Here is a 27,692-nt window from a genome sequence, read left to right on the forward strand (position 1 = left end):
ATCCGTATTTTTTTCAATAATCAATTGAAATACCTAATTGGAAATATTAGTGTAAAATTGCATGAGGTAATAATGCACAAAGCAAAGGCTCTGCATCCTGTGGCCATTGTTTGTGAACAATTTAGAAGTGGTTTGATGGTCTTAGGTGTTGCAGTCTGTATTTCCCGGTCACTTGTCTCCCCAGTACTGTCTCTGTGTCTGTGTTCCCTGAGCTGCTTCACTCCCCTGTATTTGTGTGATTTCACTATTCGGGTGGTTCCGGGTTTTCGTGGTTTCCCCCCCTTCCTTCCAGTCTCGTTTTTACTTACTTCCTACTTATTTCTAGTTTTACTAATTTCTACTAATCCTTACTAACTTATAGATTGTAAAGTACTAACCTCATTAATATACTAACATGTGAATTTTACTAATGGACTAACACACACTAGTTTTGGGTTTTTGATAGTTTAGATCACTATACTATACATTAACCAGTCTCCCCTTTTCCATGCTGCGCTGTAGCTCCGCCCCTTTTCTTTCTAGCCTGCTCTAACGCTGAGTTCTGCAATTGCCTGCACCTGTCTCTTGCTCTGACTGCACCTCTCTCTCTCTGCACGCGTTTTTACCTGCTTAACCCAGGCCGTCTATTATCATTGTTGTCTATGTGATTCCAGTCCGCGTTTTGTCAGTCCCCTGTCATTTTATTAGTTATCCTAATGTTCTTCACCTGGATGTTGTTTGTTACTCCACCCTCACTCACTTACCCCTCCTTGATTGTTACCTTCCCCAGTGTATAAATGTCAGTCTTTTCCACCAGCTCATGGTCAGAACGTTGATCGAATTCATTGTGCTGATATTTAGTAAGCCTTTGTTTATCGAGATTCCTGAGACACCCCTTCTGAACGACTTCGAGTTTGCCTGCTCCTTTTTGGTTTGCTTGCTTCTGGTTTGACCTTTGCTTTGCTTTGACTTCTCTTTTGCCTGTCCCTTTGTACCTTCGCCGCTCTGATCTCCTGGTTTTTGATTTTTTGCCTGTTTATCACAATTCTTTTGGAAACTCGATTCGGCACCGTCCTTTCTCTGATTACCTGGCTTCGAACCTCGGATTGAATAAAAACAACGTTTTTTGGATTTCCCTGGTCTGCGTTTGGGTCCTTGCACAGAACATCACACTTAGGCCTTATTGTCTAGGAGCTATTGAACTTGAAAGCATTTGTCATCTGTATTTTTTTTCAATAATCAATTGAAATACCTAATTGGAAATATTTGTGTAAAATTGCATGAGGTAATAATGCACAAAGCATAGGCTCTGCAGCTTGTGGCCATTGTTTGTGAAAATTTTACAAGTGGCTTGAAGGTCCTAGGCCCTATTCTCTAGGAGCTATTGAACTTGAAAGCATTTAACTGTGTTTTTTTCAATAATCAATTGAAATACCTAATTGGAAATAAATATTTGTGTAAAATTGCATGAGGTAATAATGCACAAAGCATAGGCTCTGCATCCTGTGGCCATTGTTTGTGAACAATTTAGAAGTGGTTTGATGGTCCTAGGCCCTATTATCTAGGAGCTATTGAACTTGAAAGCATTTAACTGTGTTTTTTTCAATAATCAATTGAAATACCTAATTGGAAATAAATATTTGTGTAAAATTGCATGAGGTAATAATGCACAAAGCATAGGCTCTGCATCCTGTGGCCATTGTTTGTGAACAATTTAGAAGTGGTTTGATGGTCCTAGGCCCTATTATCTAGGAGCTATTGAACTTGAAAGCATTTGTCATCTGTATTTTTTTCAAATATCAGTTTAAATTCATAATTGGAAATATTCGTGTAAAATTGCATGAGGTAAAAATGCACAAAGAATAGGCTCTGCATCTTGTGGCCATTGTTTGTGAACAATTTAGAAGTAGTTTGATGGTCCTTGAGGTTTGCATTATAGTGTACCATGTCACACTGGTACACTCTAATAATAAAGGCATACGCACATCCAAAATTTAGCGCAGTTGCCTGGTAAAAGAGAAGAATAATGCAAAATAAGAAAATACTACCAGCACACTGCTATTATTCTCCCAAGTTATTTTTATTTAATTAAAATCCGTGAGCAGGGACAACGTTTCGACCGTTCGCTCATACATTCATGCCACTGGCCAATTTAGAGTCTCCCCTTACCCAACTGGATGTGTTGGACCATGGGAGGAGACTGGAGTACCCGGCAGACATAGGAGAGCATGCAAACTCCTCACGGAAAGGCCTCGTCAATTGGGCCTGTACTGTATGTCACGAGATGGGTTTTCTGGTATTCCAACAAATGTTGCCTAAAAATAACATTCCAATAATAATAACAATTATTATTATTATTAGTAGTAGTAGTAGTAGTGTTAGTAGCCTATTATCATTCATATTGCTCTCTTTTCTTTTGGTGTGCTAATCGCCAAGTCAATCCACAAGACACACCAAAAAAAGAAAAGAAAAAAAGGCAAAGCCTACACGGAATTAGTTTACAGGATCATGCACCTATGCACAACAATAACGTTAAATCTTCTGTCGGCTATGCAAAAAAATAATGGTGACAGAAAACAAAACTTTCCGACCGTAAAAAAAGGTTTTCAATGGGGCTCATCCACTCCATAAAAATACTTATTGTCTGCTCTCACATATATCATCCTACTATCGGTTACTGGAAATAGACCTACGTTTTTCCTTGCTCAGTCTACAGTGCATACACGAATTAAGCTTAGGTTATAAACTAAAATAGTAAAATTCCTGAAACCAACTGAGCTGGCGACAATGCTTTGGCATTTCGCATTTTATCTTGTTGGTTAACGTGTAGACTGAATATACTAAAGTAAAATTTTGTAGTCTTGTGATGAGTGAGACCTTGTCTTAAAACGTTGCGTGTAGGCTACTTCTGCAACAAAATACTTAATTGTAGGCTATTGCTTCTGAAATATAGAGCATTGGTCTTTAACCACTTTGACGCGAAATGTAATAAGTCATTTCACCACAAGGTGGCGGGAAAGCCATAAGGCAGGGGACGTAATTGTAGCTTTTATCATTATGGATACTTTTTAGTTGTAAGTCACTACTTTCCCGATCCTGTCCGCCACTATTACTCTTCCTATGGACAATGATAAAATATGATTAAAAAGCAAATTGTTGTTATTTTTGACATTTAAATATGTATAAAAGTAATGGATATTCAGCTGAATCTCTAATCTATATAAATTCAGGACTGGAGGAGATGGACAGCATATCTCATTTCTGAAAGTAGGCTAACTCCAAATTTCTGAAGTGTAGAATGGCCCTGATGACACTGACAAATGTTCACATCGATTAGCAGCTTCATCAATCACGAGGCGCTATCGCATGCTGTGCCTTGAATAACAGATTCTGGAGCATTGTGCCAAAATGCCTATCTTGGTAGAGCAGAGTCTGTTCAAAGGAGCAGAATATTTAGACCTCCGTAACCGGTGGAAAGCTGCGGGGACTCCTGCTCCCCCTGCAGTTCCATCAGTATCATCGGTCGTCCGAATCCGCCCTGATGTCACAGTGACAACACTGACAAGATGGCGGAGGGCACTCGAGCAAAGTGAGGAGGACAACACAATATAAATTATACAGCCTAAAAAAACCATTTATATCATTTTCCACCCACTGCGGCTGGTGGGTGAGAGCACGGATGGTGCGTTGGACGGGCGTGAGGCGACTGTAGAACCAATGCACCCCCGCTTGTTTGCGCTTGGGGAGATTTATCGGCGGAAGACGGACATTGTCAACTCAAGTCAAGCAAAAGCTTGCGTGCAGTTTGGAAAAAGATTTGAAATGCCGAAGAACGGCGCGTCTCCGTCGTATAGGTTCAACAGTAATCTTTAGGTGTTTAAGATTATGTGCGTTTCTTTTCTGTAATTGAGTTTTTTCTTTGCACTGTGGGAAAGCTAGGTAACTAGCCGAACCATTTGGTCTCGATCCAAAAGGTAAAGACCCTCAGAACACGGTGTTCTAACGAAACGTTTTTGCCCGAGGTGCTCAAGTCTGAAAGCTGACCGTGATTTATAAGTCACCGTCTTTGCTGGTTTACTGGAGACACTGTTCTCTCGCCGAATTCAAGAAGTCTTTTTAGTATCATTACAGTTTTAAGGACCCATCTTTTGAAAGTCGAATCCGCTATTTGTGATATTTCTGGTTTAGCCAACTTGCTTGACGCCATGGCTCACTCCCCTGTCCAGAGTGGCCTTCCAGGGATGCAGGTAAGATGCTTTCGCTAGCAAGCTAACTTAGCTAGGTACGCCAGTAATTTTGAAAACTTTGCAAGTAACAGGCAACTTGTCAGATTGCCAGCCAGACGGCCAACAAGCTAATGGTGGCAGGCTGTGACGATAATTTTCTAGTTTAGCAAGAAGCACCACAGGGGAAGTGGTGGCAGCCGCTAGCTAGCGCACTAAAGTAGCTAGTTGTCTGATAAGTTTACTGATGTTAGCTCGCAAAGTTGTTTACAGTGTGTATTCATACAATTTATAGACTGAAACAGATAAACTGCACTTGCTTCTGGAAATTGCCCGAATATATTGTGAAGATGTTTCGTTTGTGCATTGAGGAGAATGTGTCAAAACGTTTTCCTGGACGCGAGGCCTGTGTGCAAGTTTGATTCTGTGGAAAAATAAGAACCACCCCAACTCCGAGTTGTTTCTTGGTAGGTTTCATCCGGTATGTAGTTGACTTAACGAGCTAACATCACCATGAATACACGTGTCGACAAGAACCATACACAGTTGCTTTTCATTTTATTGTATTTCACTGGTTGGCTAGCTAATTAGTCATAATTAAATGTTGGTCTATGTAGCTATAGCTAGTTGTATAATGTGACCCAATTTACCTACTAATTTAAGAGTTGACACATATTGGACATTTTGGTATTTGATTGATTTTCATTTTTTGAATGAATGCGTATTAGAACTGGGTATCGGTGTACAGTGCTCACATTTTACACATATATAATAAAAACGGTAACGTTGTTACATATAACATATGTCAGTAAAATCCAATGCAGCACATTGAACAGTATATCGTAAGCTGGAAATAACTCGTGAATTAGGCTATTGGCTTGGTGCATTACCACTTCACTGTAAATTAGGCGACTGGGTGAAACTTTAATTCAGTGCAATGATATTGGAACGTCTGCATATCTGCAGTCATATTTGTTTCTGCGGAACGAATGAAAGGTCAAAGAAACATAATTATTTAAATGCATGACGTTGCCCAAAATGCGAAAGGAGTTCTGCATGCACCCTTTAGATGGCTTTTGATTTTTCATTTGTCTAAATGACACGATCAGTGATGCTTCTTTTTGTGTTTTGCTTTAGCGTTTAACGTACTTTCCACGTTTACACGTTCAGCGGTAGTGCATTGGTTAGTGCTTACTCCTTGAAGTTTTATGTAAATTGAAGTTGGTATTGTGCCCTAGTTTTAACAGTACGTTTTGAGGATGAGGAAGCTATGTGCATGCTGTCGTTTATAATCGCGGGAAACAGGGCAAATGTGCAGGGCATTGCAATGGATAACACTGTCGCCCCACACCAAGAAGGCAAGGAGGTTCTGGGTTCAAATCCCGACTAGGGGCTTTTGTGTGGAGTTTGCATGTTCTCTCCGTGTTTAGACTAAAACTTTGTTCATACTGACCGGTATGAATCTGACAAATGCACAAGTAAAAATAATAATGCGGTACACCATTCGATTCATACTAGTGTAATTGCATTCATGCAAATTGTGTGCTAAATGCATTCAGTGGACAAGTAGTTGAAATGGGCTTGAAAAAAATATGTGAAATGATCCTTTGAAGTAGAGTGGGTGGGGTCCCTGATCACCATTAGCCTGAGCGCTATGTGTGTTGCTTTAGTGAATGTCAGTGTGGCATTCACCTGAGAGTGCCACACTGCAGGCTGATACCGGCCTGTCGCCATGGTAATTAGCCTCATCGACTCCACTCCCTCGTGTCATTCCCTCTTGCGGTGTCTTTTCTGTGTTCACGTGCGCACTTGCACAGTAATCTTACTCATCACTTCTATTCGATGCTCATTGGGGTGCCTTCCTTTCAGCTTTCCAGTTCATCAGACGAGCGGAATGGCTGTACGAGGTCGTGGGAGTCTCGGTCCCTCTGGGGAGGGAGCCAGGCTGATTTGAGTTCCCCTGGAAAGGCCTATAACTTTCAGTGTAATCAATAGGCGTTTAAGGGCAACTGTGGGACTCTGATACGGCTGTGGCTGGTTTGGATGAAATGACCCCAGCTGATTGAGCTCTTCTGCAGCTGGACAGGTAATGTGTAACTCCTGTGCTAGTCCCTGTGGCACACAGAGAAACGTGCGTTTGGATGCGTTGTTTTCCGGGCGGCTGAGGCATCCCCTTGTCCTAGTGCAGGGAATTTGTGTTTTAACAAGGCTGAACCGTGCTGGTGCTTGGATCCATTTCCAGGTCAGCTCTATCGAATGGGAACTTGAAGTGTTTCCACTGACCTGTCTTAGCTGTAGGTCAGCTATACCAGCAGATTGACCTGTGTCAACAGTATGGTCTTCAGTCCTCTATGTGATTATTTGTGTTGAGCCTAAGTAGCCATGGTTACCCTTATTTATAGCTGCAGTAGCCATGTTTAACCTGTAAATTACTACTGGCAGAAAGTATCTTCAGCTGTGGCTGCCCCCGAACCGACTGGGAATCCAATCTGGAATTCTTTGATAGATTTTCTTCTAGCACATAAAAGATAGGCTACTGCTTGCCAAATCCAGGTGCACGCAGTGTCATTGATGCCCGTTGGTTTTGTTGCTCTGTTCTGGAATATTCCATTATTGTCCAGTTCGGTTGAGATCCGGTGACTGAGAAAGCACTGACGTAGCGCGACCCATTGGATGACTACTCGTGTGCTCTGTGGATGGGGGCACCGTCGCCTTGAAAGACGCATTCCTCTGCAGGAATCGCTTTAACGCGGGGTGAAGACGGTCACGAACATCATGAAGTTACAAGTGGCATTGGCCTTGCCCTGTAAGGGTATGAGTTCACCCAAACCATGCGATGGAAAATGCACCCCACACAATTACGGACCCTGCAGCACCAGAGGATGATACAAGGGCTGGAGGCCCCGGGGTCCTCACACGCAGCAGAGCCAGCAGCCCTTGAGGACCTTGTGAAACTAGGGCATTAGGCAGAAGGGCCTTTCCCAGGGTGCTGTGGTGTAGCAGGAGCCTCTAATGCAGCTGAGCTGAGAATGGTCAGTTTAAAAATGGGCCTCATGCTCCTCATCCCTCTGTGACCTCAATGGGAAGGTTGGGTTATGACATAATCAGGCCCGGGCCACGCTCAAGCCCCCGTTTCCCCCTCTCCAGCAACTGCCATTCTTGCATGAGCCTGTTTTTTATTTGCATTCAGGTGCCTGTCGAGTAAACTAAGTAATAGCATGCAGCAGCTTTGAGCGTACTCTCCACGCGCGTTTCTTTTGGGGGTGGACTGTAGTGCATTTGAGAGAATTCCTCAGCTAGCTGTGCTTATGTTAGTATAGGGATGTGAGTGTTGTTATTGGCGTCTGTACATAAACAGCCACTGCACTGTTAGAGCACCACCGTACAGGATGTGCAGTCACTTTGGGTGTCACCACTCTTGTTGGATGGTAACTTTGGGTCAGCTTTTATTTTAACAGACTTAAGTCTTTCTAATGCAGCAAGAGAGACAGACACACTGTACTTCCACCCCCCACCCCCCCCCCCACCCCCATTGGTAAAGACTTGATTCCAGTGTGCTCTCACACCACATCAACAAAGATTTCTTTGAAATGTAGTCAGTAGGCTAAAACCCTTCATGTGCCATCTTGACTGCAGGCATAATCCTGGTCTCTTTTGAAAGGTAACCCTTGGGAGTCAGAATCACTATAAAAAACATGTGGCCACAGTGATTTTGCTTCGCCCCGCTGGGGGTTGGTTGCCTGCCTGTTTTACACCCCCTTCTTAGTTTGGGGACAGGATGTCTGGGAGGTTTAGTGGGTAAGGAGCTGGGCCTGTAAGCAGAAGGTTGCAGGTTTGATTCTCGGCTGAGGCGCTGGTATTTCATCCCCTGAATGAATTATTAAGCCACCGCCGTTTCAGTGGGCTGAATGTCCAGCTGTGTATCCGAGTCATTTTTCCAGGTAAATGGTAAATGGACTGCATTTATATTGCGCTTTTAGCCAAAGCGCTTTACAATTGATGCCTCTCATTCGCCAGAGCAGTTAGGGGTTAGGGGTTAGGTGTCTTGCTCAAGGACACTTCAACACGCCCAGGGCGGGGTTTGAACCGGCAACCCTCCGACTGCCAGACAATCGGTCTTACCTCCTGAGCTATGTCGCCCCTGGTCTACTGGGGCCTCTCCCTGAAGGGCAGGCTATTTCTGTTTGTTTCTGTCTGCAGGAAATGCTCTGCTGTGTTTTGCTGGTTAAAATGCGCTCGCTTTGGGGGAGACCATGTGATGCAGCCCACAGGGGGGACCCGCTCTTTGACCAGTGTACTTATCCCCCCCGATTCGGCGGGGGCTTCAGTGTCCCAACGTGACGTTCTCTGTGCTGCGATCCCATCTCTGTCCGTGACGCCTCTTTGCTTTCCTCTCTCTGAATAATGGGGGGGGGGGGGGGGGAAATAAGGCGAGTGGCGTGATTTTGCTGATCGTTGAGTTTCACAGCTGCTGATCTTAAGGACAGAGCCATTAAAGGCTGTTCTCGCCTCAGGTGTTTTCCTCGTTAAGGGGGGGGGGCGTCGTGTCCGTCGCGCTCGAGGCGGTCCGTGGTTTTCCGTTCGGCCGGTCGGGGGGGGGGGGGACGCGGGAGAAACTCCGAGGGAGTTCGCCGTCCCTGAGGGGGGGCTGGCTGGTCTTGTCGCCGCGTTCCCTGACGGACGCGGTCCAGCCGTGGGGAGACAAAAGCCTGGCTTGTTATCGGCCCTGTGCAGGCTCTTAAGCGGACTCGCCGATCTTTAAATCATTTGGCCCATCAATCATCCCCTTCGCTGAGCCTGCTGTGCCAGCCAATCCCAAGGTTATAGCGATCAGTGCATCTGCAGAGCGCACTGCTACAGGAGGAAAAGATGATGGATTCGTTGAGCAGCGAGGGGGAAAATGAAAATGATTGGATATGTGGAGTGGAAGGAACCTGGTGGATCTACAGTAGGACATCTGGTCCCCCAGTACACAGTGGTGCATGAGGATGCTCTGCTGGGTCACAGGCAGGGCTGAAAAGTCCAGGGGTCAGGAAGTAAAGCCATGTGTTTTTCCACCCATGATCCGCAGCTGGTTTCACAAATAAGTTCTCTTGGCTGAAGAATTGTGCTTATTAGCAAATCCAGGTGATTGGAACAAGTAATCTCTCTCTCTCTCAAATTCAAATTCAGATGCTTTATTGGCATGACACATTTCAAAATACATATTGCCAAAGTGTAGTGATAACAACATGGTAACAATACAAACAAAAAAAATCTCTTCCTCTCTACTTTTCCTCTTCGTCTCTCCTCCAATTTCATCTTGCGCTTTCCCTCTCTTTCCTTTCTCTAAATCTTTCGCCCTCTGTCTTTCAGTCTTTCTCCATCTCGTACTCTGATGTCTTCTCTGCATATCTCTCTCTCTCTCTCTCTCTCTCTCACTCTGTTCTGCTCTCTCTCTCTCTCTCTCTCTCTCTCTGTTCTGCTCTCTGTTTCTCTGCCTCTCGCTCTCTCTCTCTCTCTCTGATTCTCTGCCTCTCGCTCTCTCTCTCTCTCTCTCTCTCTCTCTCTCTCTCTTCTGCTCTCTCTCTCTCTCTCTCTGCCTCTCGCTCTCTCGGTGTGTCTGTCCCGGCTGAGTGAGCGTGGAGCTGTGTCGTCGCTCCGGAGCAGAGCTCTGCAGACGAAGCAGCGGCCTGTGAATCTGCGCCCTGCTCTCCCTCCCCCCCTGTGGGAGCCGGGGGGAACCACTGAGCGCGCTCCGTACGCATCAACAGACGCCCATCTCAATCTCATGCCTCCTTAAGATGACAGTCTCTGTTCACACTCTTCTGTCTCTCTGTGCGAGGCAGGACAGACGGGGCGATGCTACAGGATGTGACATACCGTCTGCAAGACGCAGGGACTTTCTTCATAAAATACCCACAATGCACTGCGTTTTATATCTGCTGCACCAGCTATGTATTGGAAATAGGTCAATTAAAATAACTAAATATTGACAAGTTTTTTTTTAGTTGATTCCCAAAATGCGCTCCCTTCACCGTCCCAAAGCCAGGTTAGCCGTCCCACTTTGGCATGTGACCGTCAGGTTTTTTTTTTTTCTCAAACATTTCCACACGCTTTCCCGCTGAGGCAGAGTTTGAAATATTCATGTTGGCTGTTCCTCGGACACCAGCGCTAACGCTGCAGCCGTGACAGAGCTCGCCTCCGAGCCCCTGCAGACGCTCGGCCCCTCCATCACTGCCCCCCCCTGCATCTCACTCAATGCGTCCTTACCCCTTCTGTAGTGCACAGCACCCTTTTTAAACACAAGCCTGTTAATGACACGCCAAAAAACACAGTGCTTACTATTTTTGAACGCTTTTGACTCTGTTGCGCTGATTTAATTGAATCTAAAAAAAAATGTCTTTGTGATCTTTTCTTTGCGAAAATATACAGTATATCATTTTCAAGCAGCTTAAAAACTTGGTCGAAAACGAGACGTTTCTCGGATCTTTGAGTACTGTTCTACGGCCGCTGGTCTTGAGCGTGAGGGAGAATGGAGGTGCGGTTAGCGTTAGCATCAGCGTACGAGCCCTTTGGGTGCAATAGCTGGGAAACCCTGGCACAACCCGCACTGCATTTGGCACTAGGAAAACTAATACCAAAATAGGCCTTTTATTTTCACATAAAATAAGAAATGAAAGCTTTTCGAAACACTTCAGTTTCACAGGAAGCCCCTTCTCGCACACCCTTCTTTGTTTTGTTTTTTTTCCGCCTTTCCACTGTGTTTGCGATCTTGGATCCCGGAAGAAAGCGGAGCGTTTGATGGTGCGGAGCGCGGGAGTTCCTCTTAGCAGCAGTGTGCTGGCTCCGGCTCCGGCTCCAGCTCCAGCTCCAGCTCCAGGGCCTGCGTTTCGTCACGCTGAACCGCATCTGACCTCGGGCGACGTCCCGCCTCTGCCGTGACTCACACGTTCACCATCTGTTAACCAGCGTGGATTCCCGCGTCCTCACCAGGAAGTCGCTGGTCTGCTTTCAGCTCGCGGTTCTGTGGATTTTGGTGTTATTTTTGGCCTAACCCGCCCCCCTTTTGGCTTGTGGCTGTATTTATAAACGGGTCAGTTGCTGGGGATGCGACGGTTGGGCTTCATGAACCATAATGTTGATCAACTTTTTAATCTGTTTAACAAAAAACAGTGTTTTGTTTTACAGAGTCCATCCTTTTGATTGGCTCATATATCTGTGATTGATGGTTATCGCCACCTATCACAGGGTTCATAATGGCTGTAGCTCCCCCTCCCCATGGTGGTTAAAGAGATGTTGAGTGTTTTTTACGTGGTGTATAGTTCTGCACAGGCCCGTTGTGCTGCATTGTAACAGAATGTGTGTGAGGTCTGCAGCCTGACATGAGGCTTGTGGGACTGATGAGTCTGAAATGAAGCAGAGGTGAGGGCGCCGGCCCTCAGTGAGCTCCCTGCTCCTGCGTCATTTTAAACTGCTCTGCGGACTTTGCTGAACGTAGCCGTACGTTTCTGAAGCCACTGACACTTTCAGAACTGGGTAACGAAACGTTTTGAGTGGTGTGTTTGAGGGAAAAATGTTCTATCAGTTCACTAACACACCCCCCCCCCTCCTCCCCCCCTCCTCCCATCCAGAATTTGAAGGCCGACCCTGAGGAGCTGTTTACCAAGCTGCAGAAGATCGGGAAGGGCTCCTTCGGGGAGGTTTTTAAAGGCATTGACAATCGGACTCAGAAAGTCGTGGCCATTAAAATAATCGACCTGGAGGAGGCGGAGGACGAGATCGAGGACATCCAGCAGGAGATCACCGTGCTCAGCCAGTGCGACAGCCCCTTCGTCACCAAGTACTACGGATCCTACCTGAAGGTGAGCGTCTCTGCGATCCCGCTAGAGCGCCCTCTGCTGGTCCTCGCACTCGCTGCGTCCAGCGCGTCGCGCCTCAGCAGCCTAACGAGACGCACGTTCACTGCCTTACCCCATTACATTACATTACAGGCATTTGGCAGACGCTTTTATCCAGAGCGACGTACAACAAAGTGTATAACCATAACCAGGAACAAGTATGACGAAACCCCTAGAGAGAAGTACAGGGAACAACCGCATAGTTCAACTTGGACCCTGAAGGTTAAACAGATTAACACTAAACAACGAGAACGGCAGCAACGCAGTCTATGGAAAAAATACAAGCAGTAGTTAAGACAGTTAATACACCTAAGTCACCTACAAAACAGCTGCCTAGTTACAACCCTAAGCTTAGTCATTTACAGGGGGGTAGGGAGGGATGGGGAGAGGTGCAGCCTGAAGAGGTGAGTCTTCAGTCGTCGTTTGAAATGGGTCAGTGTCTCAGCTGTTCTGACCTCCACAGGGAGGTCATTCCACAATCGTGGGGCCAGAACAGACAGGAGACGTGTTCTGGAAGTGCAGGTGTGAAAAGGGGGAGGTGCTAGGCGTCCTGAGGTAGCAGAACGGAGGGATCTGGCTGGCATGTAGGGTTTGAATATCTTGTGGAGGTATGCTGGGGCTGATCCCTTGACTGCCTGGTATGCTAGGACCAATGTTTTAAATTTGATTCGAGCTATAACAGGCAGCCAGTGGAGGGTAGTGAGCAGGGGAGTGACGTGGGAGTGTCTGGGGAGGTTGAAGACCAGACGAGCCGCAGCATTCTGAATGAGTTGCAGGGGTCTGGTGGCAGATGCCGGTAGTCCAGCCAGAAGAGAGTTGCAGTAGTCCAGGCGGGATAGAACCATTGCTTGGACCAGGAGCTGGGTTGAGTACGTGGTGAGAAAGGGGCGGATTCTGCGGATGTTATACAGGAAAAATCTGCATGCCCGGCTTACTGCTGCGATGTTCTTGGAGAGGGACAACCTGTTGTCCATCACCATTCCGAGATTCTTGGCACAGGGTGATGATGTCACTAAGGTGTCCCCTAGGGAAATGGAAAAGTCGAGGAGGGGAGAGGATAGAGCAGGAATAAAGATTAGCTCCGTCTTTCCCGGGTTGAGCTTCAGGTGGTGATTGTCCATCCAGCATCCATCCAGAGAGGTAAGACTCAATCCAGTCAAGGACTGTGCCGCAGATCCCTGTTGCTGCCAGGGAGGACATGAGGATAGAATGCTCCACAGTGTCAAATGCAGCAGAGAGGTCTAGAAGAATCAGGACAGAGGAGAGGGAGGCTGCTCGTGCGGCATGGAGTGACTCGCTGACCGAGAGGAGTGCAGTCTCTGTCGAGTGGCCAGGCCTGAAGCCAGACTGGTGGGGATCAAGCAGGTTGTTGTGAGAGAAGAAAGCAGAGAGTTGGTTAGATGCAGCACGTTCAAGTGTTTTGGATAGGAAAGGGAGGAGAGATACCGGGCGGTGGTTCTGAATGACTGAAGGATCTAGTGTGGGTTTCTTCAGCAGCGGGGTGATGTGGGCCCTCTTGAAGGATGAGGGGAAACATCCAGAAGATAGGGAGGAGTTCACAGCTAGAGCTAGAGACTCTAGCTCTAGCTGTGTTCAGTACATTACCCTCAGCTTCACCAGAAGCATGTTCAGTACATTACCCCCAGCTTGGAAATGAATCCCCCGTGAAGAAAACATCAAAGTCATATTTTTCAACAAAAAGGATGGCAGCTCTTTCACGATTGGCTACTGAAATGTCTCTGAAGGCGGCCTGTGTTCCGGGTAACCCCCAGTCATCTGTGAACGGATGTGTGTGAGTGACAGGTCGTGGTTGGTTACAGAGGTGTCGGTTGGTTTTTGAACGCGTGCTCGCTCGGGCGGACGCCTGTATTTGGGTCGGTAAATCATTCGTGGCTGTGAGACAGGATGCAGTGGTTTAGCCAGCTCAGCCCAGCCCAGCCTAGCTGCGCTACAGAGCAGTGGATTACAGTATGTAGGGGGAGCGCAGGGGTTAAATTCTCTTTAGTTGAGTGCCCCTGATTTTTGGCAGGTGGGGGCTGGGAGGATCTCCTCTGGCAGTCTTGATCAGTCGATCCCAGGCGATCCCCTGTGATCCGTTTATGAATTAAGGATCTATGTCTGAATTAGGAACATGTATAGTTTAGCCAATGCGGTGGGCTCTGTGATGTTTTGCCAGATCCGATTGTGTGATTTGAATGTGACAGTGAGACACAAGGTTATTGTATGAATATTTGGGGCCCTGGTCCTGCATGCTGTTGGGTTAGGGGGTGGGGGGTGGGCTGCACTAAGCAGCAGTGCTAAACTTAAGCCTCCTTATCACCGCTCCTCCTGGTGTGAGTAACCTTTGAGTTGCTGTTTATGTAATCTCTACTCACCCGTGCCGTGGTGACTAACCTTTGAGTCGGTACCGCACTTAGAAGGAATGAGCCCAAAAATACTGTTTTATAAGGGATCAGAGGTCGCTGGCTAAGAGTTTTCAGCTTGTGTGTGGATGTGTTTAGATGTTCAGTCCAGGCTCGCTGTGTGACACAGCGTGTACGGTGTTGAGGTTGCAGTCTGGAGCTTGCAGGTTTGAGTCCCAGGTGGTGGCAGTGCCAGGGCCGCTCATAAATAGGGTGCTGGGCATGAGTTAGTGCGCTGACTGTCCAGCTGTGCAAACTCGGGGTCTGTGAGTCACTCTGCAGGCCAGCGCAGTGAGAGACTGCTGTCTGGGTGAGGACAGACTGTCACTTCCCTGTTTGAAAGTCTGTTTTAGTCTGCTCAATAAGTGTGCATTTATGTAAGTCTACTGTGCAAGTGTACATAAGCGTGTAAGTCTACTGTGTAAGTGCGTGTCTGAGTCTGCTCACTAAAGTGTGTGTTTGTGAGTCACTGTGTTGTTGTATGCATGAGTGCATAAGCCTGTTGTATTCATTGTATGTTAGTGTGTGAAGTCTGCTGTCTAATAATAATGCTAAGACTTTAGAATACTTAACTTCATTTGTTTGACACTTTTCATACTGCCATGCAGTTCAAACAGAATAATACAGTAAAACACTGTGTTTCTCTTTGTGTGCGTGTGCGTGTGTGTGTGTGTGTGTGTGTGTGTGTAATTGATGAGCAAGTTTGAAGGGTTCAGTCTTCAGATGAAGACCGCTGTCCTTTGAGGGCTGTTGCTGAGATGCCTGGGCTGGGTGCTGGAGAGAGGGTCTGGCTGTGTGCTATGGAATCAGTATGTGGTTGTGTAAGGGATACACTGACCTCGGGGCGAGACTGTCCAAATGCAGGTCCTGGAGAAGCACCCTGATGTGCTCCAGTAGGTGCCAGCCCCCGGGGGGGGGGCTGTAAACTTGAGTCACGCTGGGAAAAGGGCATCGCTAAGCTAATAAACCGTTAAGGGAATGATAACGTGGGGCATGTGCCCTTGGCCTCAGCTTCCATCTGCTCTTTATCAGCAGGAGCTGATCTGAACCCTGCTCAAAGGGGGGCGGGGCTTAAAGCAGTCAGCAGGGGCGGAGCAGCTCTGTGTAACTGTAGTTCATTGAACTCCCCCCCCCCCCCCCCCCCCCACCTCTGTGTGCTTGTGTTGTGATGTTGTAATACCGGGGCAGGTGCTGTGATGGGCAAGGGGGCGGGGTCACACGTGTGCACTGACACCAGCTGAGTGGTGCTACTCAAACCAGGGTTCAGTCTCAGCCTAAGGCCACTGTACGCTTGGCTTCTGTGAACACCCTTACCCTTTATTTGAGCCTGTTAGCGGGCTAGCATTGCCTGTTTGCCTGTTTTTAACTGTGTAGCCGTGTATGAGGCTCACGCGCTTTCTGGGGTCACACACGGGCCTGAGTCCTCTCTGCAGTGTTAATGCTGCTCTCTGTGCTCAATGGTGCCCTCTGGTGGGGGAATTTGGATGGTGCAGTATCAGCTCATGTGCTATTCCTGTGTGGGTCAGGGACCAATAACAGCACTGCATTAAGACCTGCTGTTATATCGCTCCAGCATCTCCACCCCCTCCGTCCTGTGCCTCCTTCTCCCAAAGTGCCTAATGCATTATTCAGTTACGTGCTCCCCTCCACGCAGTGCTTCTGCAGTGTATGTACATACATCACTCCCGTGGCCTTATGTGACCTGTCTGCTGTCTGATTGGCTCCCGCATGCAGAGCACACGTCTGTGATTGGCTGTTGCTGATGCACTGGGGGAGCATAGGAGCTGTACTCAGAGAGTGGTTTTTTCCTCTTGCGTATTACAATGGTGAGAACTCTGAACAAATTGCAGAGGAAGGATATGTACAAATATAAAAAGAGCAAAAGGTCAACAATTGCTTATCTGTGTGGCTTTTCATTTTAATACTGAAGCCCCTGTGTGTTTTTTGGGGTGATGCTGAGCTCGGGGAAGGGTGGATCCTTCTAGTGAGGCCAAAACGCAGCTGTCATCATTTACACTGACTGCATGGGGTTTATGGCCGTCTGGCACGGGTGCAGAATCACTCTTTTTAACATGGTGTCCGTACCGATAGCCCTGTGACGGAGTGTAGCACAGTGGGTAAGGAACTGGGCTTGTAACCGAAAGGTCGCAGGTTCGATTCCCGGGTAGGACACTGCCGTTGTACCCTTGAGCAAGGTACTTAACCGGAATTGCTTCAGTATATATCCAGCTGTATAAATGGATACAATGTAAAATGCTATGTAAAAAAGTTGTGTAAGTCGCTCTGGATAAGAGCGTCTGCTAAATGCCTGTAATGTAATGTGTTTGTCTGGCTCAGCTGTGACCTGTAGGTTCTCACAGTTCGACTCCTCCAACGATGAGCCTCTTTTGCTGTTGTTTGTCCAGGGGATTCTGTGCTAACACGCTTCTCTGCGCTAACGCCCTTTTCCTCTGTTCCAGGGCACAAAGCTGTGGATTATTATGGAATATTTAGGGGGCGGTTCGGCGCTGGATTTGGTAAGTGATGTCAGACCCCCTTCCTTTTTTTTTGTTGCTGTGACCGTCGTCGTTAAAAGGCTCCGGCTTGTTGCGACCGGTCGTGGCCGGTCGCGACCGGTTCGGGCCGGTTCCGGACGGTTTCCGGCTGGTTCTGCATGAGCCGCGTCACGCCCTCTCTTTCAGCTGGAGCCGGGGGCGCTGGACGAAGTGCAGATCGCCACCATCCTGAGGGAGATCCTGAAGGGGCTGGACTACCTGCACTCGGAGAAGAAGATCCACAGGGACATCAAAGGTACCTCAGGAAGCTCGCTCGCGACCGCGACCGAGCGTCTTTCCCCCCCCCCCACAGCTCCGTGTTGCGGGCGACGGACGCGAGAGAGCGGGGGGCGGGGGGGTATGGGTCTACCGTGCGTTCTCCTGACCCTTGACCCCTTGTCTGTCGGGCAGCCGCCAACGTGCTGCTGTCGGAGCAGGGCGACGTGAAGCTGGCGGACTTCGGCGTGGCGGGCCAGCTGACGGACACGCAGATCAAGAGGAACACCTTCGTGGGCACGCCCTTCTGGATGGCCCCGGAGGTGATAAAGCAGTCGGCGTACGACTCGAAGGTGAGCGGCGTCTCCGCCCCCCCCCGCCCTCCACCCGCCCCTTTTTGGCCTTGTGATGCAGACGCACGTTGTCCCTTTTGCTGCGAGACCAGAAGCGGAATTTGCGGCACACCCGTGTGAGCAGCCATGGGGGTCCCCCTGAGTACCCAAACACTAGACACTAACTTGGGCCCAATTCATGAAAAACATTGTTTAATAAATACCTCGGGTAACATCGGGTGTCGTTTGCATTCAACGGAATTGACATTTAATTGTGTCTTTAAAACAAACTGGCTTTTCCGTTTGCGTTGTTCTTATTGTGAGACTCTATTTCCCATCATGCCTCACGGCCGTACGTGTGACAGGCTAGCCCCGCCCCAGCCTGAGACCCACCTGTCACGTTTGTGTCCTGGCGTTACAGGCAGACATTTGGTCCTTAGGGATCACCGCCATCGAGCTGGCCAAAGGGGAACCCCCGCACTCGGACCTGCACCCCATGAAGGTCCTGTTCCTCATCCCCAAAAACACGCCCCCAACGCTGGAGGGCAACTACTGCAAACCCCTGAAGGAGTTTGTGGAGGCCTGCTTGAACAAAGAGCCCAGCTTCGTAAGTGTCCCACAGGCCGTGATGCACTGCGAGCCACTGCTGTGTTTGTGTCTCAGCTTTCAGCAAGAAATTAAGCTAGTATGACTGCCTTTTATTACTGTTCTGGAGTGGAGTTAATATTATTAGGTTTGATTGAACCAGGGTCAGTTTCTCCTTTTAGCATGAATGTCCTCAGTAAATGCAGTCGTGTGGGTGTGATGTCTGTCTGGCACACCCCCCCCTTGCCCCTTTCCCCCTCCATCTGCCCCCCTCCTCTTATTTGCCCCTTCCTCCTGTCCCCCCCACCCTCAAACTTCCTCTTCTTCAGAGGCCGACCGCCAAAGAGCTGCTGAAGCACAAGCTCATCATCCGCCACGCCAAGAAGACGTCGTACCTGAGCGAGCTCGTCGACAAGTACAAGCGGTGGAAGGCCGAGCGGTCTCGGGACGAGTCCAGTTCGGACGAGTCCGATTCGTGAGTCCCCCCCCCCGAGTCACCGTTCGGACGGCTGCCTTCTGGTACCCTTCCGCGTGAAGGGCGTGCTACAGTTTGTGTCCGAGCCTGCGGGGGGGGTCGGCTGTAGCGCAGCTTTTCTGACTGACCTGTACTTTAGACGCAGATGCGAACTGCCGCCGAGGCTCTGGCTGCCATTCGGGTGGCACGTTATTGAAGATAGTAAATGGTAAATGGACTGCATTTATATAGCGCTTTTATCCAAAGCGCTTTACAATTGATGCCTCTCATTCGCCAGAGCAGTTAGGGGTTAGGTGTCTTGCTCAAGGACACTGACACGCCCAGGCCGGGGTTTGAACCGGCAACCCTCCGACTGCCAGACAATCGGTCTTACCTCCTGAGCTATGTCGCCCCTGAAGAGAACGGCGTTACGCTGAGCGTAAACGGCTCTCTGTCGTGTCGCTGCTTGTCGGTACGGATGCACTCTGGGGAAGCAGCCCGCTTCGGACTCGAGGATTTTAAGCGGACGACCGTCGAGCCTTAGTTTACGCTCTCGCAAACGGCCGCTTCGTAATCAACGCGACCACTTCCTGACGAACGCGACCGCTTCCTGGTGACCGCGGCTGCTTCCTGGCGGAGCCTGCTTTGCGCCATACCCCTTTTGTGCACCATACGTTTGCGGTCGCACGGGGGCTGTTGTGCAATATCAGCCCGAAGCAGCCGTGCGTGTGGGATGCAAAGTGTAAATTAGGGCTTCAGGTGACACTCCCTAAGGGCTCGATCGGCGTTTTGACAGCTCTGTCGAAGCCATTTGATTAGAAGCAGCTGAAAAACAACAGCAGCCGCGTCCCTGGGAAGAAGGGCTGGGAGTCGCCGCAGTGTGTTCCAGAAGCTTCCGCATCTCCTTACCCATGAGCCGTGGGTGACTGCCTGCAACTGCGTCTTAGAGGAGGGGGGTTTCAGCCTCTAGGGTGCCCTTCTGGAATATAATATACTGCAGCATATTAAAAATAGTTGAATTTTGAAAAATATAATAATAAATACATTTTACAGCAGTGTATTTTTTAAAAAACATATATTTTATAGCAATATGTGAAAGTGTATGAAATTGCCCATGTAGTCTGAAGTTATGCAATGCCGTAATATGTTTGATCTGAATCATATTCTCCGTATATTCCATTTCCTGTAAGGGTGTGTTTGATAAAGGTTGTGTGGATGGCTCTCCTCCACACTTGTCAGGTGAAAGCAGGACAGTATAGAGGGTATGCATTGACGTCACTTTCCCACCGGAATACGCCCCCTCAGTCGGGACTGAGTGGCAAAACATGCTGCCACATGGCTGCCTTTAGTATAGGAAACTGCAAAACCGGGAGTAAAACAAACAATTATTTGCTTAAATTAAAGGCATTTGGACCCGACAGTGATCCTTACAACTTACCAAAGAACCAGTGGTCCATGGACACTCAACAACAAATGGGGGATGGTTAGATAGTATTAGCTAGCCAAGCATATAAATTATTATCTAACCATCCCCCATTTGTTTGTAGAACACAAGGCTCATCATCATGGATGTTTTTTAATAAATGCTGACAAAAACTTTACAGTTACACAGAATATAAATGAAAGATAAATATTTAATTGATGAGTAGTGAATACAGTATCCTACATAACTTAAGGTATGATTTTACCCAAAAATCCAACATACCTGACACAAAATGACATCCACGTTTCGGTGCCTGGATTCCTGTTGTTTCTGCGAATTGCAGCGATCCATTTGCTTCTCTTTTCTTTAGCTTTCGACATTCTGTAAAAAAGATAGCTCCGATTTCTTGTTGAATCTATTTGTACAGTCAATCGCACAACAGCTCTTTCCCATTTTAGATGTGTTTTTTGTGTTTTCGCGGCATTCAAGCTGAATGCTAACGCTATCTCTCAGTAGTCTTTCTGCCACTCAGTGGGTGTAACCGCAGTGATTTCCACCTACTGTGACGTCATGTGCATACCCTCTATAGCGGCCTGTTCTGGGTTGGAAATTTTGTTTTTGAAGAGCATCAACCAAATCTTGATGGGACTGTCTGTAACCCAAAATCTTACAATGTGCAAAAATCAGTACAGATTAAATAGGTGAACTACTTCATTTATAGGCAGTTTGCCTTCTCCATCTGCTTGAGAAATGAGAATGAGAGAAAATAAATGAATTAGTCTAATGCATTCAGTGAAACCCAACGCAAGCCTGTCAGAATGCAGGTCCCACTTTATTATAAATAATGATTCACGGAGTCACCTAGCTTAAATAACTGGAGGTTCTGTAGGCGTAGTTAATAAATAATAAATATCATAAATAACATATGAATTATTGCACAATGAAATGTTATTATGTCTATCAAAGCAGCTAACTAGCTAGAATTACATCTTACAAAGTTCATTTATTATGTGCTAGCTTGTCAAGACATCAAAGGGAGCCCTGCCACAGCTTGCCCATACAACGTCAGGCGAAAAAGCGCATTACTGAATACAAATTTAAGTTATTCTTTTTTCTCAGTAGGGAAAAAAAAGCAGTTTTAAAACTGGCAGCAAATAAAGACCCGGAAGCAGAACTGAAAAATTTAGAGCGATACCCAACTGTGCGCATCTCTGAAGCGCCAATCTCTTCCATCGTCCAATCAGGGAGCCGGACGGGCAGGCGGCGGGCGGCGGCAACTCGGGGAACGACGACTGGATCTTCAACACAATCAGGGAGAAGGACCCCAGAAAGCTGCCCAACGGGACCGCCCAAACTGACGAGGTGCAAAGTAACAGGGTGAGAGAGCTGGAGAGCGTCCCCAAAACTCTGAGTGTCCCCGTTCCCCCGAATCTCAGTATACCCTACATGCCACAGCTCAAAACTCAACATCTCTGAATCTTAGTGGTTAAAATAACCAACAAAAAACGCTTGTGAAGCGAGAAAGCTGTTGGCCTGTGCAATGTCCGTACTGTTGACATTCAATTTTACCTTACCCAAGAGCGAAAAAAAAAGGATTTTACTTTTTCAGGTTCTCGGTCAATGAAGATGGACTTAACGTCCTTCTGGTCTTCTTTCCGTCTTTTCCTCCCCTCTGGGGATGCCTGCTGATTTTTTTTTTTTTTTTTTTTTAATGTGTTTTGTTTGTTTTTTTGTGATTTTAAAAAAATTCAATTGTTTTTTTGTTTTTTATTTTGGCAGTGTTTGCATAATAAGAGTTTTGGCTGCTTTAAGTATGAAAACAAAGGGAATGAATGCCCTCTCTCTCCCTCTGTTGACAGGTACAAGACATTCCAAAGAGGCCTATGTCACAGAGCTGGTCCACAATTATTTCTCCGTTGTTTGCTGAGGTAGTGCAGTTCTGTTCATTTTTACAAGTCTCTGTGCTTGGGGTGTGGTTAACAGTTGTTTGTGCATGTATAAGAGGGGTTAACAGTTGTGAGCAGACGCGTGTGTAAGCGTGGTTAGCATTTGTGTTTAAAAATGCGTCTATAAATGTGACTAGCGCTTCTGTTATGGCAAGCCCTTTTAACATTTAATAGTTTTGCTTTACTATCCATAATTACATTTCAGATATCTACAGAATAGGCATTTTGACTAGCCATAATTACAGTGTGACCAGTCAGAATGATAATTCAAGATATCTGCAGTTATAATCGGACTAGTGAGAACGGTAATTCAAGATACCTGCAAATACCTTTTGTCTCGTCAAAATGCCTTTTAAGATATCTATAATGATGTCCTACATATATCATCATTGGACTCATCGAACATGTCGAATAATAATTGGAGAGATCTGTAATTCTGTTTTGAGTAGTCAAAATGATATTTTCAGACTTATTCCTAGTCAAATCTGTTCAGGCTTCACAATGGATATCAGGCTTGTTATGCCTCCGCCACGTGGCCAGAGGCATGATGTTTTCGGGTTGTCCGTCCTTCCGTTCGTCCGTCCGTCCCGATTCTCGTGAACGCGATATCTCGGGAACGCCTCGAGGGAATTTCTTATTCCAATTTGGCACAAATTGTGACAAAGTTTCAAACAAATGTCTAATAGGATAAAATAATGAAGTGATGACATTTTATATCCAAACTGGCTACTGGTTGGTGGAGGCATACAACCACGAGATGGTATTTCTAGTTTCTTAACTGTCTGAACTTGATATTCATGCCTGTGGAAAACTTAGGAAAATGTCCTGTGTTCTGTAGTTGTGCCAATGGCCTTCGGTATGCATTTATTGCATGTCGCTTTGGATGAAAGCGATTGCCAAATGAAATAAAATGTAAATGTAATGCTTTGCAAACCAGGTGCAATCGATTTTTTTTTTTTAAGAAATTGCGGTGGCTGTTCTCAAAACAAAATGTAAGAAAATACCACGAAGTGGAAAGAGACGGCGAAGCGGTCGTCTTGTTGGAGACAGTAAATCGTCAGCCTTTCTCGCACGTGCCGCAGCATCGAATACCCTGTCAAAGACGATTGGCTCTGGTCAGGATGGTCTGACATGGCGGTCGCTGCTTTAGTGGAACGAGGAACTTCTTGCAACGGCGAGCAATCGGCAAGAAAATCTAAACATGACGTTAAAATTAAATAGCCTACACGTTTTTGATATCTATAGCTGCATTTTGGGATGATAACTGAAGATATCCGCAAATACATTTCAGCTCGTCAGAATGATGAAAGCGCAGATATCTTCTACATAAGATGTCTCCTTTCAAGATGTGCATGACTTCATTGCAGATATCTTAAAAGGACTTTAGACTAGTAACTCAAATTCGAGATATCTCCACTTGAGGTTTGACTAGTCGTAACTCCTGTTCAATATATGTACAGTTGTATTTGGACTAGTAATATCTTAGTTTCAGATATCACAAAAGATCATTTAGATATCTTTAATCATGAAGAATTAAAGATGTGTCGAATTGAAATTATTACTAGTTAGAATTAATGTGGAGATATCTTAAATTTGAATTACGACTAGTCACAATTTAAATGGAGATGTCTGGAATTCATGTTTTAGATGGTCAATACTGAATTGTAGATATCTTTAACTGGAGGTGCCATACTTAATGGGAAAAATATATATATGAGATATATTAAATTTACATTGTGACTAGTCAAAATGAAATATCTTATATTAGCATTTTGACTAGTTATAAATGAATTACAGATATCTGTGATGTGATTGCAGTCATGCTAATAAATGATAAAAGGGCTTGCCATAATTCTGTAGATATGTACACATGCACATGTTTAAGTGCGGTTAGTGTATATAGTTGTGCATGTTTAAGTGCGGTTAGTAGTGTGCGGTTGTGCATGTTTAAGTCTGGTTAGTGTGCAGTAGCGGATGTGTAAGTGTGGTTAGTGTGCAGTAGCGCATGTGTAAGTGTGGTGAGTGTGCAGTAGCGCATGTTTAACTGTGGTTAGTAGTGTGCGGTTGTGCATGTGTAAGTGGTGAGTGTGCAGTAGAGCATGTGTAAGTGTGGTTAGTAGTGTGCGGTTGTGCATGTGTAAGTGTGGTTAGTAGTGTGCGGTTGTGCATGTGTAAGTGTGGTGAGTGTGCAGTAGCGCGTGTGTAAGTGTGGTTAGTAGTGTGCGGTTGTGCGTGTGTGAGAGTGACGTGGCTGTCCCCTCTCCAGCTGAAGGAGAAGACGGCGGCAGATAGCGGTAAACCTGTGGCGCTGGAGGAGCTGAGGAACGCCATTTTCCTGGCGGAGGAGGCGTGTCCTGGGATCTCAGATTCCATGGTGTCTCAGCTGGTGCAGAGACTGCAGAGGTGAGGGTGGGTGGAGTCCATGGGATGCAGACCTGCCAACCTGCACGCATTTTGTGTACCAACCACGCAATACTTGGTCAAAATACGCAGGTACGAAATGCCAGCTGAAACTACTAAGAAATATACATATATATTATTGTAATTTAATTACGGAAAACAATCAATTGATACAAATCAATACCGTACATTTATTCGGTATTTAAACTACATCCCTCGGATTGAACCAGATGCTACGACCTTGTGCTTGTGGTTCTGTAACCCCTCCCCGACCCACTCAACATCCACTGATACGCAGCGGTACTTTATTATCCACCGAGGCGTAACGCTGCATTGCTGAGGCAAAATGGGAAGTGGGAGAGTAATAATCAAGCACAAAAATGTGACCGTAATGTTAACATATAAAACGGTAAAACATGTTCGGTAACTTTACGAGATGATGCATTTCAAGGGGTATATCCTAATGAGATAAATTTGCGTATATAGTTAGCCGTAGTAGTAGCTCGCATGCGATTTAGTCTCGTGTGAATAACTGATTGCATAATTTAGCTGCAGTAACTCAAACGCTACGTAGACTCCCTGTTCAAACTTTGAATCGCGCACGCTCTGTTGGAGCAAAGTGACCATTGCAAAGGTGTTTGACTAAAGACTGCTAACGTAGCAAATGATTCCTATTATTGCAGCCAGTCACCCGACCAGCCTTGCAGTTAGAAAATAATCATGACGTCAGATGACGAGAATACTAACTAGGAGACAGAGAGAGAGAGAGCAGCAGACCTACTAAAAAGAAGCGAGTCCATGCCCCCCAGAAGTTTCTCGCAAAATATCAGGAGAAATGGCCGTGCCTCCGCCCCTCCAAACTTCCGCACCATGCATTCTGCACATTGTGCTATTATGATTTTGACATTAGCCACCAAGGAGCTTCAGGTAATAATTTAGCTAAACCTCTAGTTACAAAAGCCTACATTCCTAGATAATTTTTCAATTGAATACTTTTTTTTCATTAGTCCTATATGATGTGTGCCTATATAAGCTGATTCAATTATTTAATAATTAAATAAAAATGGAAATCATGTACAGAAATTTGGTTTTATTCATAATTGACAGTGTTTCACATCGCAAGTTTTTTTTTTTTTTTTTACATTACAACGTAAGTTTCTGTAAATACTTGAAAATGAAAACATATGTTACAATATACAGAATAAATTATTTCCATTTTTATTAAATAATTTAATGCAATTCACTTATGGTTATCAGTTTGTATAAGCACAAATATCATATAATGAAATATTAATCATGAAAAAAATTGTTTTAAACTTTTGACTTGCAAGTATATCATAATATAGCCCAGTGCAGTGCAAGTGATATTTTAGAATCAGGTCACATGATACAATTTTGCCTGATCACTTTAACAGTCAAAACTAGAATTATGAAGAAAGGCTTGTGTGTGCGTGCAAAGCGAAGTGGTGCGAAAGCGTGTGAACTAAGCGTTACACTGACTATTGTGGTACTCAAAATATTTCCCTGAGGTTGGCAGGTCTGGGGATGCGTTATATGAAATGCGTAGCGCTTCTGAGTGAGCGTTTTTACAGGCGCGCGTCAGCTGTGCTTGTGCAGGACCGCGTCCATTTCTGCCGTTTTCAGTTCATTGTCTGGCTGGTGCATTAAAAGCCATGCCAGCCCGGTCACGTTTCTTCCAGGTTATCACCCCAGCAGCCTGTGGGTCTTTATTCAGCCGCAGTGGTCTGCCTCTCTTCTGTACCGCCCAAGTTATTTTTCTGGACTGATTTCTGCTCCTCTGCTCCTCTCCCTCGACCCCAGAAGGTGGTCAGGCACGAGGCTGTCAATCCTGTTGTCTCTGCTCATTCTTATGTTGCTCACGCATGTGCCTGGCAGCACCAGCGTGCAGTTACACACTCATACAGGCAGGGGGAGATGTACACCATTTCTGTGTTCATGTGAAGAGCACTGTGGAGCCCCTCTCTAATCCCCCGTCTCTCTCTCTCTCTCTCTCTCTCTCTCTCTCACTCTATCGCTCTCCCCCGCTCTCTCGCTCTCTCCCTCCTGCTCTCTCTCTCCCCCTCTCTCTCTCTCTCTCTCACTCTATCGCTCTCCCCCGCTCTCTCGCTCCCTCCCTCCTGCTCTCTCTCTCCCCCTCTCTTTCTCTCTCTCTCTCTCTCTCTCAGGTTCTCTCTGGCTGGGGCATCTTCCTCCCCACAGTGAGAGCTGCTGCCCCCCTCCCCCCAGGAGGGCACTCATCCGGCAGCCTCCAGCCGCGTAAAGCAGACTCCTCCACCCTCTCTCTTCTTCTTTTCAGTTCATTTGTCATAGTGCACATACTCAAATGGGGCAGCCGGGTGCCCAGGGGGAGGGGGGTGGGGTCAGGTTCAGAGTGCTGTGGGGGCGGGGCCAAGGCCCGGTACCTCTCAGTCAACTCAACCGCACTTGTGTCAAGTGTACAAAATCTGATCTGGTCTATTTTTCCTGCGGGGGGGGGGGGGGTAGTCTGTAGAAGCATCTGCAATATCCAGAAAACGTGCATGTGTGCGCAGAGGTGCGTCCGTGTGTGTGCGCGCGTGTGTACGTGTGGGTGTTTGCGTGCGTGCGAGTGTGTGTGCTCTTACAAGTGCATTTCCCACAGATTGCGGAAAGGTGTGTTTGAGATTCGAGCGCGGTGCTGAGGGGATTGCAGACTCTTTCGAAACCTCAGGTGTCCTGCTGTAAGGGGTGTGAGTTCTGTGCTAATGAAGAACGGTGCGCGGGGCGGCTGTACATTTGTATATAAGGTCATTTTTTTACACACATTGAGAAATAAAACAGTTTGCATTAAAGGAATCACTGTGTACAAACGGCCAAGTGCTTCTGTAGATATCGTTAGTTAAGAGTCTTACAAATGGCCATAACTGAGAATTGCCTTGCCTTGGAAACATGTACCTTTTTATCTTCTTTTTATTTTTTGCTGATTTGGGGAAAAAAAAAAAAAACCATTTCAAGGTTTACCATTCAAGGAATACTGATACCTTATTTCCAAATGTTTGTTTGTCCAATGGGTACCTCAGGTCTGTGCCACTAAAACAGACCTTGTTCCTTCACAATCAATGTTGCCAGATAAAATACTTGCTGCTCTAAGACTTCCAGCCATCTGTAATCATTCAGTAGGAATCGTACTTGACCGTTCAGAGCTAATGGGAAAGGAGATGTATATTTCCTTGTCTTTTAATACTCCTAAAAGAATACACTGTACCCCCCTCCCCTGCACCTTAAAAAATAAAAATAAAAAGGAAGTAATATATTTATATTTTACCGTGCTGCTGACCA

The 27,692-nt window shown here is 46.4% G+C and overlaps 1 protein-coding gene across 1 annotated transcript; it reads left to right on the forward strand.

The window, feature by feature from the left end:
• Window positions 1–3,504: 3,504 nt before the first annotated feature.
• On the forward strand, window positions 3,505–27,677 carry LOC118213774 (serine/threonine-protein kinase 24-like). Its single transcript, XM_035392932.1, has 11 exons — window positions 3,505–4,226; window positions 11,816–12,046; window positions 16,944–17,000; window positions 17,166–17,274; window positions 17,430–17,587; window positions 17,988–18,173; window positions 18,481–18,626; window positions 21,273–21,405; window positions 21,888–21,956; window positions 24,241–24,377; window positions 26,561–27,677. The coding sequence occupies exons 1-11, from the start codon at window positions 4,185–4,187 to the stop codon at window positions 26,595–26,597; spliced, it is 1,305 nt and encodes a 434-aa protein (XP_035248823.1). The 5' UTR covers window positions 3,505–4,184; the 3' UTR covers window positions 26,598–27,677.
• Window positions 27,678–27,692: the final 15 nt, after the last annotated feature.

Source organism: Anguilla anguilla, chromosome 15, assembly GCF_013347855.1.
Source record: "Anguilla anguilla isolate fAngAng1 chromosome 15, fAngAng1.pri, whole genome shotgun sequence".
In the NCBI taxonomy this organism is placed as follows: Eukaryota; Metazoa; Chordata; class Actinopteri; order Anguilliformes; family Anguillidae; genus Anguilla; species Anguilla anguilla.

Bases quoted from the DNA above. Each gene is read 5' to 3' on its own strand.
- LOC118213774 (XM_035392932.1), top strand. From the start codon at position 4,185: ATGGCTCACTCCCCTGTCCAGAGTGGCCTTCCAGGGATGCAG. The intron at 17,001-17,165 runs GTAAGTGATGTC...CCTCTCTTTCAG, and splicing joins GCGGTTCGGCGCTGGATTTG to CTGGAGCCGGGGGCGCTGGA. The intron at 17,588-17,987 runs GTGAGCGGCGTC...CTGGCGTTACAG, and splicing joins AGTCGGCGTACGACTCGAAG to GCAGACATTTGGTCCTTAGG.